At 42.8% G+C, this 19,817-nt stretch overlaps 1 protein-coding gene across 1 annotated transcript in view; it reads right to left on the bottom strand.

The window, feature by feature from the left end:
- Positions 1-19,817, bottom strand: part of MYO7B (myosin VIIB) — a 46,400-nt gene that overhangs the window by 19,481 nt on the left and 7,102 nt on the right. The window contains 20 exon segments of the mRNA XM_058844274.1: positions 27-200; positions 1,084-1,203; positions 2,549-2,675; positions 4,159-4,286; positions 4,814-4,894; positions 5,171-5,338; positions 6,226-6,435; positions 7,149-7,298; positions 8,564-8,854; positions 10,043-10,127; positions 11,245-11,339; positions 11,893-11,991; positions 12,504-12,656; positions 13,643-13,780; positions 16,051-16,211; positions 16,438-16,573; positions 16,813-17,023; positions 18,378-18,520; positions 18,737-18,856; positions 19,145-19,221. Coding sequence (XP_058700257.1) covers positions 27-200; positions 1,084-1,203; positions 2,549-2,675; positions 4,159-4,286; positions 4,814-4,894; positions 5,171-5,338; positions 6,226-6,435; positions 7,149-7,298; positions 8,564-8,854; positions 10,043-10,127; positions 11,245-11,339; positions 11,893-11,991; positions 12,504-12,656; positions 13,643-13,780; positions 16,051-16,211; positions 16,438-16,573; positions 16,813-17,023; positions 18,378-18,520; positions 18,737-18,856; positions 19,145-19,221 — 2,867 coding nt within the window.

The following is a 19,817-nucleotide window of genomic DNA, read 5'->3' as shown; positions in this document are numbered from 1 at the left end:
TTTCATTCTATTTTTCTACACTTTACCTTATCAAACACAGCAATGTAGAGCGAAAATCCAAAGACATCCTTCAGTTTGGTTTTATCTGCTATGAACTGACAGATTTCTTTGGCAGTGGAAGCAGAGTCTGCAGGGATAGTGATGCTTTGGCCATTCATCAGGGTGACATTAAACATAATGGGTTTCTTCTGCTTTGTTGCCTGTAAGTCAGAGTTAAATGAGAGAAAAAAATTATGGACAAACCTTACTTTCTGCTGAAGAATGAAGAAGGCATTTAGATTTAGGAGCTCCACACCCTGTACAACCTGTACAACAATCTTCAAGTGACTCTCCAACACCCACACAGTTTCTTCAAATTGTGGTGAGTCATAAATATAAATTACATCCCTGGAGCAGCACTGAACTTCTGTTTTCTCCTCTACACAGCTCAGGATAATCTGGTAATCACATGAGCTGATAATCACATAACAGTGCCGACTGATAGACTCTTCATGAGCCACATTTGTCCTGATGACTTTTGGGAACAGCCTTATGTGCATCAGTGGAGAGATGGCCTGTAGCAGGTACAGTGCCCAGGAAGATCTGTGTTAAGCAATAGGGTCCCTGAAATTTAGGGAGGAATTGAACTCAGGTCTTTACTTGAAAGGGGAGGGGATGTCATTTTTAATTACTAGGGTGACATTTAATTACTAGGGTGACATTTAAAGGAAGTGGAGATATATAGCAATATAGTACCATCGTAGTCCCTTCTTCCTTTCATTTTAAAAGCATAATCTTTGCTCAGTTCTTTCTGAAAGTGATAGTAAGAGTTTTCCTCAGGAGGTTGTTCCTGGCCTGTGGTTCCTGAGTGGATGGAGGTATCTCCCTGCAAATCATCTGCTGCTGCTCTTCTGCATTTAGGGTAACTGAATAGCCACAAGAGGTGTATCCAAGGAACTGCCCAGACCAAGGTGGCTGGTCTTCAGTCCCCTTGTGCAATTGATTTCCATTATTTGATTTAGGAACGTTTGGTATTATTTATACTTACAAAAAACAGTATAAAATGTCCCAGATAATGTAATTAAGCCAAAAGGGAGTTGCTACCTGAAGTTCCAGCCAGCTGGGAGGTTCAGTCCGGGCCCCATTGCTGTAGGTGCGCCTCAGACGCTCAGCACAGTATGGAGCGTAGCCTGTGGGCCCATGGTGGATGAAGTTCAACAGGTACTACATGCACAGAGAAGGAGAAGGAGTTAGGAAACATTAATCCACAGAAAACATTAAAAACCTTCTTCAGCTGATACATTAGATTAGAATGATTCATTAGCTTTAAGCTCACCAGAAAATATTAAAGATTAGGGTTGGAATTAATTTCTTCAAAAAGGAGGCTTGAGACACTTAGTTTTCACTCATTCTTCAGAATTTTCAGTCCAAAGGGAGAGAAGACTTGTGTCAGTCTATCCACCATGTTTAACTACATGAGTAGTGGAGACTTTAGTCTTACACTTAGGTTAGAGCAAGAGTTTGTGTTTTCAACCCAAAAGCTTGAAGTCTTATGACCTGCTGTACAAATGGAAGAGCTGGGAGGAGGGCTAATGGCAGATTAGGTCTAATGATAATAGATATTTTTAGTTTGACCAAGTTCTCTGGCAATATGAACTGAAATCCACTATTAATATTGGACATTTGAAGAGATGAATGGGATAAACTGAGCTTTTGGAGTCTGTATGGCTCTTGGATGACACAGACTTGTATTTATGTATCTGCATTTAGTGCAACCATGGTTATTTTAATGGTTAAGAATATTTCTAGAGGTCATGTCTTTCATGAATTCTTCAAGGTTCCAAGTCTTTGGATGAAGACTGGTGTCAAAATATGCCTATGGCTTGTGACTGGTTTGTTCCAAGTAGTGTCCATTTAGCAGCATTTATGACTAGATTGATCATTTGAACTGGGTGTTAGTAAAGCAAGGCTGAAGTTTCATGCACATCCATGGATCCTGTTTGCCACTCAGATCCAGGAGGAAGCCTCATGTCAAGTTGGAGCCACAGGTTGAGTTTTTATCCTGTGGTGAAGTGGATTTATCATCTATTTAAACTTGGAAAATAATAAATAGTTAAAAAGCCCAAATATCTCTTGGACTTTTTTGGGTTTAGCTATATAGGGTAATAACTGGTAAAACTTGGGGGTGTGATTTTATACTGGCCTCCTGAATAGATGTAATCACTAGGGTTGTAACTGGAGGCACCTTTTGGTTGTCTTTGGCTGGAAAGGCAGAATCGGAGAGGTTAAAATTTGCCAGATCCTTTGCAGATTATAGATCTAAAATGAGAGCTGTGATGAATAACAGCATCCAGACTGTATGAGATGTAATGAAAAAAATTAAATGTGAATGGAACAAGAATTTATTTAAATTCACAGATAAGCATATGAGATGAGAAAGTTTCTGCTGAAACCACAGCACTAGCTGCTCTGGAAGCCAAATCTTTTATGTGGCTGTCAGCATCACAACATCAAAATACCAGCTCAGTATGAGGCGTGTGAGCTGCTGTAGGAAAGGTTAGCAGTGTACCTTCACAAACGTGTCTGAAGGAGGAAAGCAGCCAAGGCAAAGTGACAGAAGGATCCAGCCACGAGCATAGCTGTTCCTGTTGCTGTTTTCAGTGAGTTGTTTGCAAATCTGGCAATAAATCTCATCTCTGTAACAAAACATGTGAGAGCAACAGGTAATTCACAGTCTGAACTATCTTTGGCTAAGTTTTGACTGCAAGCTTGGCAGGATTGCAGCATGATGAAGTAGTTCTGAGCTAGGTTCAATCACAGTAGCTAGGATAGCACCCTAATGCACCACTGGAAATAGCTTTGTTATGGAAAAGGATTCAGGCACACTTAGGGCCTTTTGCCACCCCTTCTTACTCAAGCAGCTCAAGTGCAATTCCCATGCTGAATTAACTTCTGTGAGAAGCAGGGAGCTGTGCAGGAAAAACAACCACTGAGTCATTTGGCTGTGAAATGACATTGCTGTCCAAGAGTCTAGAGGTGTAACTTGCTCTGAGCTCTCTACAGCATGTGGGCTGTAGCTCATGGCTCTTGTCTGTCTGCTTGTAGGTGGATTTGGGGACAAGTATAGGGGACGCCCTGCTTAATTTTATATCTATATTTGTATATATTTACATACTTACATATTTATATATTTTATTTATATCTTATTTATACTTATATACAAACTTGGAGTGAATCTTGTACAGAAATGGAAAAAGGAGCACTTCAGAGTAAGCTTCTGAAAATGCAAGTTACCTGCAGCAAGGACCTAAGGGATACAGATGCAAAAATCTGCATACAAATAAAACTGTTATTAAAAAATCATAATTTTTTCTAGACTCTTGGAACACACATTTGTCAAATCTGATGTGAGAGGACATAAGTTGGAGTTTTTTGTTCCCTGATAGGACATTTGATGAAACACAAACTGAAAGTACTGTACCTGCACTGAAGTACAGGAACTTCATCTGTGGCTATTATAATATATGGATTGAATGCGATTTTTGCCAGCTGAGCATCTGCTTTAGGGAGTGTCTTGACTGAAACAAAGTGACTGTGGAGAAAGGAATGCAGCCCATGACTGAGGTCAGGGCACAGACTGTATCTGTGGGCTTTGTTACAGAAAAGTGCTTAGGATAAAATAAAGGAGAGGATTCATGGGGTCAGGTCAGAATCAACGAGCTTCTGCCCTATCGTCACACCATGCTTGGCCTGAGGTCCAGCCTCAGATTGCTTGTGGCCAGGATTTCTTCTTTGTGTCTGATACACTCAGCAATCCAGACCATCGACCATCTCTGATGTGGGGACATTGTTTGAGTGCTCAAAAAGAGGCTATTGGGAATCCTTTCATCCACCTAGTATACACTAACTCCGTATTTCTTACTCCTCTGAGTGACTCTACTCATTCTAGGGTAGTTCTTCACCTTCAAGTGTTATTGTGTCACAGCCCTGAGCTCTGCCCCTTTCCATACCTGTGGGATATTCAGAAAGCCATACATAGAGTCAGCTGGCCTAAAGTGCAACATGAAAATACCAGAAGAGGCAGTAAAGGAGTCATTCTCCAGGGCTGTGGAAAAAGGATGCTGGATTTCCTAGATGTAATAGGCACCTGGCCCTAGGAAGGAGGTACAAATTTCCTACCTGATGCCAGGACGCAGAATTGCATTGCCAATAATGAAGTGTACTTTTTCTAGGTTGGACATAGGTCTCTGAGAGATCGAGACGTCCTCTTGGAAAGCTTCTTCTCCATTTCGTAGCTGATCTGCCACCTGAAAGAAGCAGAGCAGAACCCCAGAGTGGTCTAGAAATCTCCTCTCTTGCAGGCAGCTCTCTCATAAATGAGAGACATTCCATCTCTATCTTTCTGGCTAAAACTCTTCCTGCTCAGTGCAGGAGAACCAGGCCATATTGCCCCCTTCTCTCTCAAGGTAACTCATTAACTGTGCTGTTACAGCATTCTCTCTGGCTAGGAGAACTTTCTTGTACTGTCCTGTACAGCCCTAAGCACATGGTTCTCAGTCTGCTCAGGCCGCTGTGCTCAGTGCAAGCTGTTCTGTAATGCCAACAATACTTAGCAATAAATTTCTCCCTGTGTTCCCTGCCAGAGAACAGATGACACCAGTGCACATGGGGATTGTTTCCAAAGAACACTGCCCTAGGTATTCCACAAAGGGCTGTCCTGGCTTAGCAGGGGAACAAGTTCTCAGCTGGGAGGTTGCTCAGATAACATCTGTCAGAAGCTGAAGTCAGGGTTTCAGGCAAGAAGAAAGGGAAGCAATTTATTTCCACCTCTTACCTTCCCTGTCAGCTTGGATGACCGTTTCAGCTTCAGGGATGAAATCCCCTTAGAAATCTTGTTATCCCTTCTGCCTTCTCTCTGCAATACACATTACCATTATAGGAAATCAGTTTAATACACAGCAAGAATGATTCATTAAGGACAGAAAGATGCCCAAGTGAGGATGTTTTTGTTTTTTTCTCTCCTGACAGAAGGAGCTGAGTGTCCTGCCAGGACTGACTGGTGCCCTTTTGCACTTGCAGCATTTCAAGTACAGTAGCATGAAAGAATTCCTTTGCTTTACTCACTCTTGGTAGAACAGCACAGAAACCAAGGAAAGCAAATGAAAACACAAACCTAGCCTGCTTGTCTCACCATATTTGGGCTGTCATTCCTCAGCTGGACCTGGTTTTTCCTGCCAAGTGTGTCATATATCTGTGTCATCACGGAGCTGCTCTTGGTGGTGGCACTTTTGGCAAACATTGGTGGCTCTGGCAGGTCCCCCATGAACCTCAGGATGATCACCCACACAGCTAGAGAAGCCTGTAGTAACAGAAAGCACAATCAGACAGTGGCAACCAGACCAATGGCTCCATTTCTGCCTGTTTAGATTAAGAGCATTTTCTTCCTTTACCCAGTCCAAATTGTTAAAATTCCCATTTCCTTTAGTTACCTACACAAAGAGTTTAGTTTCATACCAAACAAGACAGCAACACACAACACTTTTCTGCTAAAACAACCTTCCCTGCTCTTCTGGAGGGAAGGTCAGAACTCTGTGATTGCTGAGCCCTCAACATTCCCTTTACTGGCACATTAGAGGTGTTCTGTGGCTGGAGGGAGGTGGAGAAGCCTTGGCTGAACTGCACTCTGCATTTGCTGACCTGGACAGATAAGCAGTAGAGTGGAGTCTGCCAGGACCCTTCATGCCTAGAACTAGAAAGCCAAGTAATAGCAAAGTTCTTGATGCACAGGGTCCTTCATTCTGCCAGGCTGCTTAGAATCAAGGAAAACACCCTCCTCAATCCCTCTCTGGTTCAATGGGATATTGAAGACCTAGCTCCCCCTTCTGTCCTATCTAATAAACCAGCAACCCAAACAAGAGCAGAGAGATGGATAAGCTCTCATGCTTTTTCTCTCCAGTCCATTTCTGTCCCCAAAGGGTGTCTGGAGAAGTCAAAACACACCTCTGAGCTCCCTCTTTGGGCAAGAACAAAGGTGACCAGAGATCCTGTGTTGGGCAGGTGTTTGTGTGAAGTGCCTGCCAGCAAAATGCCAAAAAATGCTGATAGGCCTCTGGAGCTCTATCTCCTTGGCTCTGACATCTCTGGTTCCCAGGCCTGTGTGAGAACCAGGACCCAAGGATGAGGGGACCTGTACAGCCAGGGCTGTGGAGAGAGCAGATTCAACATGAACAACAAGGCGCAAGATACCAGGACGTTGTCCTTGTCATCATGGTAGAGTAGCGGGTGCCGCAGCTGTCTCCGGATATGTGTATGTGTAGAAGACCCCTGGAAATAAGTAGCTGCAAACTTGGGGAAGGTGTACTCTTCCAAACCATGTGCTTCCTCTTCTAGCTCCAAACTCATGGGAACCATGTCCAGGTCCACTTCCTCCAGCTTGTTAGGCTTTGTTTCCAAGTCCTGTGCAGAACACAAGAAAGAAGCATATTTTCTTTTACTGAACTCTGATGTTCTTATGTTTGGTTTTGCTTTTTTTTCCCTTGGCCATATGTCTTCCAGAATTTGCCTTTCCAACTAACCCCAAAGCCATTTAGAACTATTAGCAACAGGTCATTTGGACTCAGAGCTTGTCCTTCTGAGATGCATCCATTCCATATGGTCTTCCTATCTTGGTCCTCAGCAAGAATATTGCTGATAGAAAATCCAGGTGTTACTGTTCACATCCTGTACTTATCCATACCATTCTATTCTGCCCATCTCCTCCTACGAAATTCCAACCTCCACTGCTATCAGGACAAGTATATCACAAATTTTGCTTTCAAGAATATGGTATAACTTGGGCCATGAACTTTCAGCTTGTTACAGGCAGAAAATAGAGAGCACTGTCAGCAGAGCATGAGGTCAGTGCCAAAATGCAGAGGGTGGCACTGTTTGGCTATGCCAAAGAAACAAATGCACAGTTTGAAGCTATATAGTCCCTAAACTGGACGTGACTAGAAACTTTTGTGAACTCACATCTGCAAGAGATGCCTTAGTGACTGGATGATTAATTTGGGGGATTCTTTCAATGTACAAAAGTTCATTAAACAGAACTGACCACTGATGGAATTCCAACAGTCAGTGGGCTTACACAAGGGATAAGCATGACCCATTACCAGTCTGCAGCTCTGTACCTCAAAACCCAGAGGAGCCTGTCCTTCTTGGCCTCCAATCACAGAAGGCAAAAACCCAAAAATTTTGTCCACCATTTCTTGGTCACTGATAACATCAAGATTTGTTGGTTTATTGGCAAGCACGTTCCTCCTTTGTTTTTCTTCTGCCTCCTCTCTCTCCTGAGTTGACAGTTCCTTTAAACACAGAAATAGGCATGACTTGAACATCATGAATGAACATCATTCTGCTGGAGTGAGGGGGTATGGAGATGAAATAATTTTACAAAGGTATGTGACTGTGAGGTCCAGCTCTGCCAGTGCAGTGTTGAAACAGGAAGTCAAATGTTGCTTGTGTCAAGCAGTCACAAAGACCTGGCACATCAGCAGCAGGGCCCTGCTCTGAGAGCTGTCTTCATGGACTGTTGGCCTATTGATAATGATGTGCAATTATTCAATAATTTAATCAACAAGAGATAATACAGGAAAAACACAGAATTTCTAACAGCAGAAAACCCCACAATATTTAAAATCTTGAAATTATTTGTGTCAGGAGACTTGTATTGGGCATGTTTGGCTAAAGTGCCAGCTTAGGCTGTAATCAGAAAGGTGTATGTGTTTGCCTTGTTATATTTTCAAAGCATCATTACAAACAGGGTTACAACTATGTCTTCTCTTTCTTTAAGTACAGCATAAATAAATAAATTCTTTAAATGCAGGAGTGCTCAGAGGTTTGAGCAAGTCTGCAGGTGTGAGCTGGTAATGCTGGCCAGTGTTCCTCCACCAGCATGCCTACCTTTTGTAATCTCATAGCTTCTTCCCCTGCTTTCAGTGGTCCCAGGACTTGGATGAGATGTTTCTCTTCTTTCAAGTGGATATTCCTGGCTTCCAGCTTATTCTGTGGACAACAGGACTATTCTGTGACTGTTTGTACAACTGCTGAGCCAACTCCCTTCTGCCTTAAACAAACTGTCCACCCCAGGATTTTATCCCAACAGGGGCTTTGTTCAAGATTTGACATTTTAGGGAACAGGCCACAGGCAGAAACATGCAAACTGGCTTTGTCCTGTTTGTGTAGAGAAAGGAGATCAGGGAGAGGCCTCTCATGTGCTATGGATTGCCAAGGGCTGGTAGCACCTACCAAGAAACTCCGCATTGGGATTCCCTTCTGAATGGATCCCTGAGCACCATTATCAGACCCTGCTATAGAAATTGGTCTCCCCTTGAAAGACTGCCTGATACACACAGATCTTATCTTTTCTCCCTTCTGTCAAAGCCACTGCAGCTGTGTCAGCGAAGTTTTGATCCATGATAACAATCACATAAAGCAAATGTAAACAAGATCAATCTGCTTAACATTCTGCTTTTGCACTTGGCAAGAGTTAAAAATAAAATACCCCAAAAATGAATATCCACACCCAATGCTATGTTAAGGCAACACTTTCTGGTGATAAAATCTCTATTGGAATTTCACAGAAACAGTGTGTTCACAAGGTATCTGTGAGCATTACCTCCCCCTTTATCCTCCGGTAGGTTTGGCGAGCGAGCATGCCCCTGGCATATGCCTGTATGACACACGCGGCTTTCTTCTGCTCTGCCACCTTCTGGCGCACCAGGTAACCTCGGCACATGGCCTGGAACCTGATGATCCGAGCCCGGGTGGCCTCGTAGCGCTGAGCCAGCTGCCGGCTGCGGTACAGGGCCTGCAGGCGCCCGAAGCCCAGCAGCACCTGTGGGTGGTGCAGAAAGAAGAAGTCATGGTTCCAAACCATCGAGACAGGTTGGGATGAGTAGAAGACAGCGAAATTTGGTAACTGGATAAAGACACTGGAAGGGGATAATGTAATATTACCCTTTATGCTTTGTTTTCTACCTGTAATAGGGCTTTAAAACTAATATATAGAGTTATCTGGGGAATCTGCTCTAGGGAGCGGCTCCAGAAAGTAACAGTGATAGCCTGGGATTACTACAAGAGAAGGAACAGAGCAAAAATGAAGCCAAGTGAATGGAAACAAATAAACAAACTATCAGAAAGGAATTGCATCACTGATGCAGAATATAGAATGTTTGACTGAAACTGGCAGCTTCTGCTCCTGCCCATCTCACATGGGATGTATGGGATACAACAACAACAACAACAACAATAATAATAATAATAATAGTAATACCTGCCACACAAATACACAATCTGTGAGTGCCCCCAGCATTCCTCACCCAGAAAATGTACTATCCATAGAAGATCAGCCAATATTTTTCACACAGAATCACACAGAATCATCAAGGTTGCAAGAGACCTTCAAAATCATCTAGTCCAACCCAGCACCACCAGAACTACCCCTAAACCATAGCCACAGGTGCCACATTCAGACACCTCTTCAACACATCCCAAGATGGTGACTCCACCACCACCCTGGGCAACTTATTCCAGTGCCTGACCACTCTTTCAGTGAAATTTTTTTCCTAATAGCTGATCTGAATCTGAACTTCCTCTGGAAAAAAAATTAATAATGTGAGATTGATATAATGATTTCTTTGGTAATTTTTTACAAATTCCCAGTTTTCTTGCAGCAGTTGCAGAAGACACTTTGCTCATAGCATGGTGATGAGGCACAAAGGCTAGGTTTGTGTTTCTGACTATAAGAAGCGTGGTACAACATATTTGTCAGGTCATAGTGGAGCCAGGCCTGCCAAAGGTGAGTTGGGTTCCTATTTCACCAAAAAGCAGAAATGTCACAGGTTCAGCAAGCCCTGAGAGGTCCCAGAGCCTTCCTTGGACTTTACACCTTCCTTTACACCCTGTCATCTTGTCTATTCTCCCTTCAGTTGAGAATATTTTAACTCCTAATACTCCACTCAGTCTGGCAGGTAACAATATATAAACACACAAATACATATTCATTGGTACACCTTCATCTTACCATTCTGAACTCCTTCCGGCAGCAATAGCCTCTCCAGGCTGACTGAATGGCTACAGCAGAGTTCCTCTGTTTCAGGAACTGCTTCCTAAGCAGACAGACATGTGAGGTGATAAACAACAGATTATCTCTGCTGCTTCTTATGATAATAGGAAAGAATAAGATGTCTTTTTTTTTTTTTTTCTCCCTTAATGGGATGTCCATAGTCCGATAGCCTTGTTGCTGCAAAAATACTCATAGTAGCTACAGATCAAATTGATTGCTGTGGTCAGAGTGCTCTGTAAGAACTGAAAACCCCTCACATCGAGACTGGACAAATTAACTTCCCCATTTAGAACTCTTTCTCCCCAGTGTTTTGCTGGCAGGACGAGGAGCTCATCTGAGCAAGATGAACCTCCCATGGTACAAACTGTCACACTGCAGCTGAAAAAGCAGCACATAGCTCTGTTGGGTTAAAAGTAAGAGCAAGGTGAAGCTTTTGGTTTGGATAGCAGGCAGAGTCTGAAAAAAAAGAGGGAAGTTTTGGGGCATTTGTGTAGTATTTTTTAGTTCTTCCTTCACTATGGTCAAGAGTATTTCTAAGCCAAACCAAGACTCAGTCCTTTATCATGGTTCTGATTTATCATGGGGACACAAGATCCATGAGTACAAATCATGATGTAAAGCATTTAATAAGGGCAAACATTTATTTGGCAGTGACTAAATTTTACTTTTGAAGATATTTCAAACTAAACTAGACACAATGCAAGAATTAGGCATCTTTGGCAAAGAGAAGGACTAGTTAGTTTCTATCTTTTTCATGTCAATGTCTTGTATCAAAGAAGCATCCTAAATAAGAGAAATTTTGTAGCTCTGAGAAGGGCACAGATTCCATGGGGATTTCCTGCTTTTCAGATGTCTACTGTTTAGTAAAAATATTAAGAGCATGTCCTCCTTTCAAACCTTCCTTTTCATACACATCACAGTCCTGCCTTTTGAAAAACATCGCAAAAATAACAAAACTGAGCCAAAACAAATCTTTGTCCAACATCTGCATAGATAGATACACTGTGCATTGTTACATGATGAGTATGAAATTTAAGACTGGTGGAAGGTATAGACTGATACATTTCATACTCAAAAATACTGCACAGAGTGTGTTAAGCTGCATCACAAAGATTAACTACTTCAAATCAAAGCAAATTCCCTTCTGTAAAATCACTGACCTGTCCTTCAATCCTCTCATCACCTTCTGGATAAGAAGAACCTTATCTGTGAGTACATTTTGGCGTTGCAGCTCCAATACAGTGTCATGATGATCCTGTTAAAAGAAAGTGTGGATATGCCAGCTTAGCAGACACATCTACAACCTCTGGAAATGTGACATGTGATCTGAAAGGGACCCAAAATCAGTATGATGTTGCATAATGTGACTAAAATGTATTTATGGGAGAAATCTGTATCCTGTGCAGAAGGAAGACTGCACATCACCTGACCAGACTTGGTCTAGCTATAGCCATAAACAAGCAAGAATCTGCCTGCAACAAGACTGTTTTCAACTGGGCATCTGCTACAGGCAAGGTGTTCCTCTACAACAGCGCACTGGTACCCTGTTCTTTTTTATGCTCCAATACATTGCACTGTGCTGTTTCAGCTGCAACACTGTAGCACAGAAACACGATCAGCCTCTCCTACACCAAACCCTCTCCATTGAATTATTTGGCTTTCAACAACAAAGATCCACCCTCAGATTCAAGAGTTTGTAAGACAACTCATTCCTCCTTGGTCACCACTCTCACACAAGCAGGCCAAGCTGTACTGAGAAGCATCCAGTTTTTCATAAGAAAAGACAATAAACTGTCCTTTTTACTTACTTTAAGGAAAATCTTAGTCCTTCCAACTTGCCAGCTTTCATCCTTGCCCAGCACTGCTTCAGAGATGCTGATGCAGCTCTGTCGGGTATCATTCTTCAGCTGAAGTGCAAAAGCATCATGAAGTTAGGGCTTGGCTTTGAAACACAGCAGATGTACTATGGAAGGATTTACTGCCCTGCATTCCAAAGGGTGAAGAACAGAAACAGATAAGGTCTTGCAGACCTCTGGGCTGACAGTACAATGAATGAAAATGGTTTAGCTCAAATGGTCAGGAAGAGGAGGAACATGACTGCATGACCAAATATTCCAGAATCGAGGTGTGAGGAGGACATCAGAGACCTGAGAAATGTGTGATCACAGAAAAAAACATCTGGGGACGTCTGTGTGGAGCCAGCCAAGGACCTCAAAGCAACTCTGCATTTTCAGTTAAGGTCAAAGGGAGTATTTAACTATTAAGCTATAATTACTGTGATAACAGTTCCTGTAATGATATATCCTGTGCTGACAGCTCTCTCTGCCCACAGTAATTCAAGAATTTTCTACTGTGGGAAAGACTAAAGCCTCATAAGGAAATGTTAGATCAGCCTTAAACCATGTTTTTGCTTACACACCTGTTGTCGAAGAGACCATGGCAGAAGAAATCTGTATCTCTCTAAGAACTCCTCAAAGCTGTAGCGAATTGGGTACCCAGCTTTCCTGATCTGAATGGTCTCCATCATCCCTGAATATCGCAGCTGTTTGATACATAGTTCCCGATCAAACAACTGAAAGGGAAAGCAGACAAGGAGGACACTTAGCACTGAAAAAAGGTACACATGCAGTATCCCTCAGAACATGTCTGTTAACCTCCAGCCTCAGAGGGCCTGCAAAATGCCCTACTGTGCTTTTTCAAATTGTATTTTTCTTCAGTGCACTAAATTAATTCATTAAAAGCATAAACAAGTCACCCCAAAGGGTCTTAAATTTTGTGCATGTCAGCAGTAGAAACAGTCTGTTAACTTCAGTTTAGTTATCATTTTTCATTCCAGAACTGCAATTTCAGATGAACAGTGAATTGATCATATAATTTTGCAGGTGTGAATAGCTGCATTAGCAACTTAGGCCTTTGGGCATACCATGCAAAGCACAGTAGGCATGCTGGTCTTATTATTATTGTTTAATCTTATCTGAGATTAAAAATTGTCTCACTAAGCCACATGCGGTGCTTCAAAAACTTTTTTAAGTCACTTGAACAACACCATTTTTGGTTTTGGTTTTGGAGTAGAACCAGGTTGAAATCCCCTGAGTTCCAGACACGCATCCTAATAACAAACTGACTCCTCCTGGTATGTCAGATTTAGCCAAATCACCCCTCTCACAAACTCCAGCAGCTCTCCTATTCCCTCTCAGGCTATATCATAGTATGATCATTGTTGATCATACTATACCATAGTATGATCATTGTTGTTTTTTGTTTGTTCCTGTGTTGAGTGGCTACAGACTTTTCAGTTTTGTCTTTACTGAAAATATCTCTACTCAGGAGTACACCTGTGTGCTTTTTTGCTATCTATTACTCTATGGTGCTTCTTTGAGATGCTTTTGTAAATGAACAGTGCTGTATCCTCCTACTATATTTATTGCAGGAATACCCTGTACTCCAGCTCTTTTTGGATGCAGCCAAGTACAGCTATAAAATGTTACACAGCAACTGAGATACTTTTCTCATTACAAACTTTACTAAAGGCAAGACTTCATATTGTTAGGACATTACCAGTGGTTTCTTGTAGTCATTTGGCTTGATGCAGCGGACAAAGTACGGCTGGCACTGCTCAAGGATTTTCATTAGTTTTTCCAGGGATTGCTTGAACTGTCCTCCCAGTGTTGAGAGCCTCTTGGTGGTATCCAAGCCCTGGGAAGAGAAGGCACGTACTGACTGCAACATCATTCACTCTCAGGCCAATTAATAAACCTTTGTATTTTTGTACAATGTCACAGTATCACACAGCCACCAGAAAAAAAATATTTACCTACAGGGGAGCTACATTGGCCATCTGCACCTTATTAATTTGGGTTTATTCTGGTAAAGAAACCCCCCACTAAGTACTTTCACCTACTTGGGCACTAAATTCTAGCAGTAGGAGTGGCTGTGGTAGAAGTACTTCAACCCACTGGAGTCCACATGCACCTTCTCTTCCAACCTAGGCTGTGTTTAGTGCCAGGCTTGGGTGCCAAGCTGTGATTCCAGGGAGTGTGCCTGAAAGCTTGGTGAGAAACAGCCACTCCCAAAGCAGGAATAAACTCCAGGCCAGATATTTTGCTGCCATCATAGGTAGGAATCCTAAAGATCCTGAACAGCCCATTCCTTAGGGATTAGGATAACTGATCACCTTGCTCATTAATACTACAGTAAGCAGTGAAAAGGCAAACTTTTACTGGAGTATAAGGTATGAGGTACTCCAGACTTCCCCAGCCTCTCTTGACCTGTCTTTTTCAAATAATCATCACATTAGGCCTAAGTTTCTACATCTCAGTATGGGCACATTAAATTACAGTGACAACAGTACAGATTCCAAGTAACAAAATTACTCTACCGGCCTTTTACATACAGACAAGCAGCTGATCATTGCAGCACAACATGGCTGATTTGTTTGGGGGGTTTGGTCCATTGTGGGGTTGTTGGAATTTTTTCAAAGTAAATAATTTAAAGTCCAGTGGCTCCCCTCACTTCCATGATCTTTCGGGTACCTCATCCTGCTGTTCCTATGTCTAAGGTGCCCTTTTGAATACTCAGATTTCCACCCTCTGCTTTAGCTACAGGGCAAGGCTGCCCTCCAGTGATCAATCATTCATGTCTTTGGAAAACAGCTCCTGGGAATGTCTTATTGCAGCTCTGATGCATTTTAGGGTTAGCAAGCACCTGAAGTGGGCATAATAACAACATATACATATTTTATCTGTAAGTGATTTTCACTCTCAGACCTTAGAGGCCTTTCTGCTGTACCATCAGTGGGATGGCCACTCAAGGCCCAAGCCCATGCCCTCAGGATCTCACACATGCAACAATGTTAAAGCTGAATTTGTTGTTAAGTTAAAGGTGACTTTTCTGTTGTGGTGTATCAGGAAATAAACTCTAAGACCTCAGGACAAAAAAGTGTTTTCTGGCACATCATTCATTATTCTTTTCTATAGCCTGCTTCTTAGGTTTCCCAATGGTGGTCCCATTTATTTGAACATCAACAGCTAATTTCTGTGCATTTTGACATGGGATAGCCCACAATTGGTATTTCCTTTCTTTACATGCTGCTGTACTTTTTTTTTTCAATAACACAGCCTTATTTATAGAGACAAGATTCATTAGAGCATTAGAGCAATGTAAATACACCTGATATTTAATCTGGAAGTATTAATAGCATTTAAGAGACGCTAAGCCAGTTATCTGTTGCTGCTTATACCACTTCTGACATTCTTTGCCTCCTGGATGTTTACCTGTCCATGGCCAGGTGTTCTGGACAGCAGAAAGCCACACTGGGACAAAGACAGAGGAAGAAAGGACAAGATCAGAAAACAATGCCAGGGGAATAGATAGGTAAGATAATAACAGGTAAGATAGCAAGCTGATTGTTCTATATCCTGACAGGAAAACTCAAAGATGTAAACAAGCAAAACCAAAGTACCTTCACATACTGGTGACAGTGCATAGCTAAATGTTCAGAAATCAAGGAATGTGGAAGCTGGAGCAGGACAGAGAACCTGAATTGTGCCCCACACTGTTTTCTACTCCACTGTACTTCACACCCTTACTTTTACTAGGCACAGACACAACAGGCACAGTGGAGTCTGTGACAATGACCCATCATGAACTTTGTCACATAGTGATGTCCAGTTGATGATAACCTGTGAGGAGGCATCATGACTCATGGTTCTGAAACAGCCTGCAGGCATGGCTACACAGATGTCCAGGGATGCAGACCTGGGAGACAGGGCTGACATTGCACTTGTTTACAGCATGAACACCAGACCCTGACTCTTCCTGCAGCCCCCTTGGCAGAAATAATTTGAATCAAAGAGATAGGGATTTGCAGAGACAGTGCAAAAGAAAGAAGAGATCAAGAATAGCCAGAGCTTTATGGAAGGTAGGAGAAACAAGTTGTTTCTGCAAGATAGTGCCAGTAAACCAACCTTGTAGACCTGGTCAGATCCAAGATGTCGAATGGTCCCACGTCCCAGACTAGGTGGGGTTGTTTCCACCTGGAAAATCTCTCTCAGGAATTTGTTTTTGGAGGAATGGACCACTTGCATTACATTAGCACTCAGTGTGTCACGATTTTTCTCCAGGAAATCTGTAGGATGGAAACAAAATTAGCCTGTCACCTCTGCAGCCCACTGGCTCTAGCACCACTCTGTCTACCAAAAATCCACTTAATTTACAGTAACTTGCAGATTGGTTTAGAGTAATCCTTCTGACCTTCTGATCAACTTCAGATCAACACCACCCCAGAGAGCCACATATCCAGGGCAGGTCATGCCCTTCCCTTCACCTTCTGTATCCAGCAGAGATAGGCTCACCTTTTGATTCATAAAAGACAACCCCAGCAAAGTGGTTGATGCCAAACTTGGTATCATGAACATTCTTAGGTGGGATGTAGACTTTACTTTTACCATGTAGAGAATTGATTTTGATAAGCATGGTGGCATCTGTGCCCTAGAAACAAATATAGGTAAAAAAGGATGGTTAAGCAGACTGTCCCCAGCACTGGCCTGTGCTCAGCAAACAAACAGAAGCAGTGCTTAGAGATAACATCTGGTTTTTTTGGAGGGGAGAAGTTATTGCCTCTCCTAATGTATCTGAAAGCCACTTTTGCATTTCTGCGTGTCTAAACCCAAGGGTCACTTGTGAGCTGGGTACAAAGCCAGGCATTACGAGTGAAACCAGAAATTTACCTTTGGGAACCTGCTCTCTTCGTCAATGAGGGAGATGATATTCATGGGCTTGAGTGCAATGACTTCCAGAGCCTGGTGGTTATCAGTGAAGTCAATGTTGTTCCAGGCAATGTGCTCTGCAAGGTATTCCTCTTGCTCCAGCTTGAAGACATGGTGCACAAAGAACTGCTGAAGATGCTCATTTGCAATGTTAATGCACAGCTGCTCAAAGCTGGGGAAGAATGAGATGAAAGCACATGGTCATCCTTGGCCAGTGCTGCACTGCTCTCTGCTGTTTGTTTAGCCTCTGCATTAAATGCATATCCAGATACACCACTGCCATATTCCACAGTGCTGGTGACTGCCATCACTGCACGTTGTCAATCTTAGCAATACAAGGGAGGCATTTGCTGCTGTAGCAAAGACCAGTAGCAATGAGCCAGCTAATGACTGAATGTTGCTCAGTAGGCAAGAAAAAATCTTTTACGTGTTTCAAGAAACTCTAGAGATAAATGGGAGCATGAAACTGTGAAAATCACTTGACTTATGACACATTTCTGCTTGCACTGGCAATGTCACTTCTTTTGTTATTTACTCCTTTATGCTGCACCTGAGTAACATTACCTGGTACTTGCTGTGGCACACTGTGTGTGCCTCTGGGGTGCTCACCACAGTGAGGACCCATGGGGACTGCAGATCTTGGGAGCAGCACAAAATAATGGGAGAAAACACAAAAGATAGAGGACAGATCATAGAGATCCTAGATTCTGTTCCAAAAGTCACCGAGGAATAATATCTGGCTGAAGGCAAGAGGCATCATTTGAAATGAATTGCAAAAGACTGCAGAGTATGTGCTGATGGTTTGTGGAGGACTGATGGTACCTGACAACTGAGAGAGCTGCTGCCCCCTCCCAGAGAGAAGGGCAAACAGAAATGCTGCTTTGGGAATGGAAACACCAGTGGAAGAGACAGCAGTGACATGCAATGGCACAATGGTGTGCTGACCAGGGACTTGGCTGACCTGCCCTTAGGAGTAGGAATGAAGCAGCAAAAAACAAAACAACAAACAAAGACACAAAAAACAAAACCACCACAACAAAAACAAACAAAAACCAAAATGATGGGAGAACAGTGAGAAAGGATGTAAGCATGAGCTGAAATGGGAAACACAACACAGCCTGCTTTGTACTACATGCCAAACATATCCCAAGAGATATTGTGAAATGCTATGGAACAGGAAAGTTTGGTACAGAGGTACAGGGATATACTACATCCTCACATATTAGCTGCCTGCCATAGTAGCTCCATAGCCATCTCCCCATAGAAAATTCCTCAGGTTTTTGAATAGACATGTACAATGGCTGCACTAAAATGAAGGCTGGGGAAAGAGGCAGAAATATGATCAAGACCGAAGAAAAATGGAATCTGCATGATCATAATTGGGAAAATCCAGTAATGGAATTTTCACCACTTTTCTGAGAATCGGGATGATGATGAAAGAGCATGTGTCTCTGTTTTTTCATTCTTTCCCTTTACATCATTACTGCTTTTCACCTTCCTATTGCATTGCATCTGGAGTTTCCTACCTGTTGTTGCTGAAGTTTTCAAACCCAAAAATGTCCAGCAGTCCAATGGATTGATGTCTGTCTTTAGGCTTCTCAGAAGCTGGGTTGAAAATGGCTGAGTTGATTTTGTTCACGATCCACAAGAAAATCCGTCCATATATACCCTGAGAAAAAAAAAAAATGAGAGGAATTAGAGCCCATCATTAGAGACTTTGGATGTAACTTACTGCTTTCTATTGTGCTGTCAAGCTATGCCTGACAACTGCAAGGGCCTGGAGCCCTCTGGGTCAATGTTTATCACATAAGGCTCCTCAGCCAGGAAGGAAGACAGCTCTGAAAGCATCCCAGTCTTTAAACAGAGAAGCTGTGAGCACCAGTACCTTCACAAAGGCATCCCTCCCATTGGCAGCTTGAACCACATTCAGAGGCCTGGACACACTTTCTCCTCGGACAATGATGGAGAGGTTTGTGAGGCTGTTCTGCAGTTCAGTAGAGTCCACCTGGAGAAACAGCCACGGCAACCAGGTCATTCCAGGTGGATTAAGGAGATCCAGCAAAGTTTGAATCAGGAGGAGAGCTATGACAAACTGCTTGTCTAGCAGCATCCATTGGCAACTTGCTGTCCCATTTAAAGGTCTCCCAGCTTGGAGACACATCTGCAACAGCATGACTGGGGACATGCCTGTTGAATGTTCATTCCTACATAAACTCCAGAGAGCTGTTCCACCAGTGTGCTCATGGAACAAAGAAGAGGGAAGAACCAGCAGGAGAATATGAGAGTCCATTACCTCGAGCAATTTGGTGGCGATGGAGAAGTGTGGTGAGTCTATCACATCAGAGCAGTCCAGGTTGTCATACACGGCCGCTGCAAGGAAGAAACAGCCAGTCTCAGGGAGAACCATCAGTGTTGTAATGTAGTTGTGTTTTTGTGACCCCATAGCACTCAGAATATGGCAAGGTACTCAGTTCTTATTTGAAATGGACAGGTTTGGTGATTTTACCAAGGAGGGTCCTGATTTTACCTGGATCCTGGGATCTGCAGGGCTCTTTTGTGTCTAGAACATCAGGCTAAAAACAGCGGCTAAACTGACAAGGTTGTTTATTTAAAACAGCAACTCTTGGGGATCTGGGGAAGTGATACTTGATTACAGAAAATGTGTTCCTGTGTATATGGCTTGTAGGAAATTTAGACAACGAAGAGGAATAAAAGAAATCCCTAACTTTACTAGTCAGCATTAATCCAAAGAGTCCACCTGGCATCTCTGTATTGGGCCCGCTATACCACAAAGCATGGAGTTCTTTTCTAAAATGTGAAAGCTTCTGGCATATGCTGGTGGGTCACACTGTCACTCTGTGCCTGTCCATACCAGAAGTGCACCCATGCAGGTGAGTGTTCAGCAGACTTAAGCTGGAGAATGACTGCTTTTATCTAAGGCAAACACCACTCCTGTGTCCTCTGGC

Source organism: Poecile atricapillus, chromosome 8, assembly GCF_030490865.1.
Source record: "Poecile atricapillus isolate bPoeAtr1 chromosome 8, bPoeAtr1.hap1, whole genome shotgun sequence".
Classification (NCBI taxonomy): Eukaryota; Metazoa; Chordata; class Aves; order Passeriformes; family Paridae; genus Poecile; species Poecile atricapillus.
Note: the sequence above shows the minus strand (reverse complement) of the source record. Positions and strands in the feature narration are given on the sequence as shown.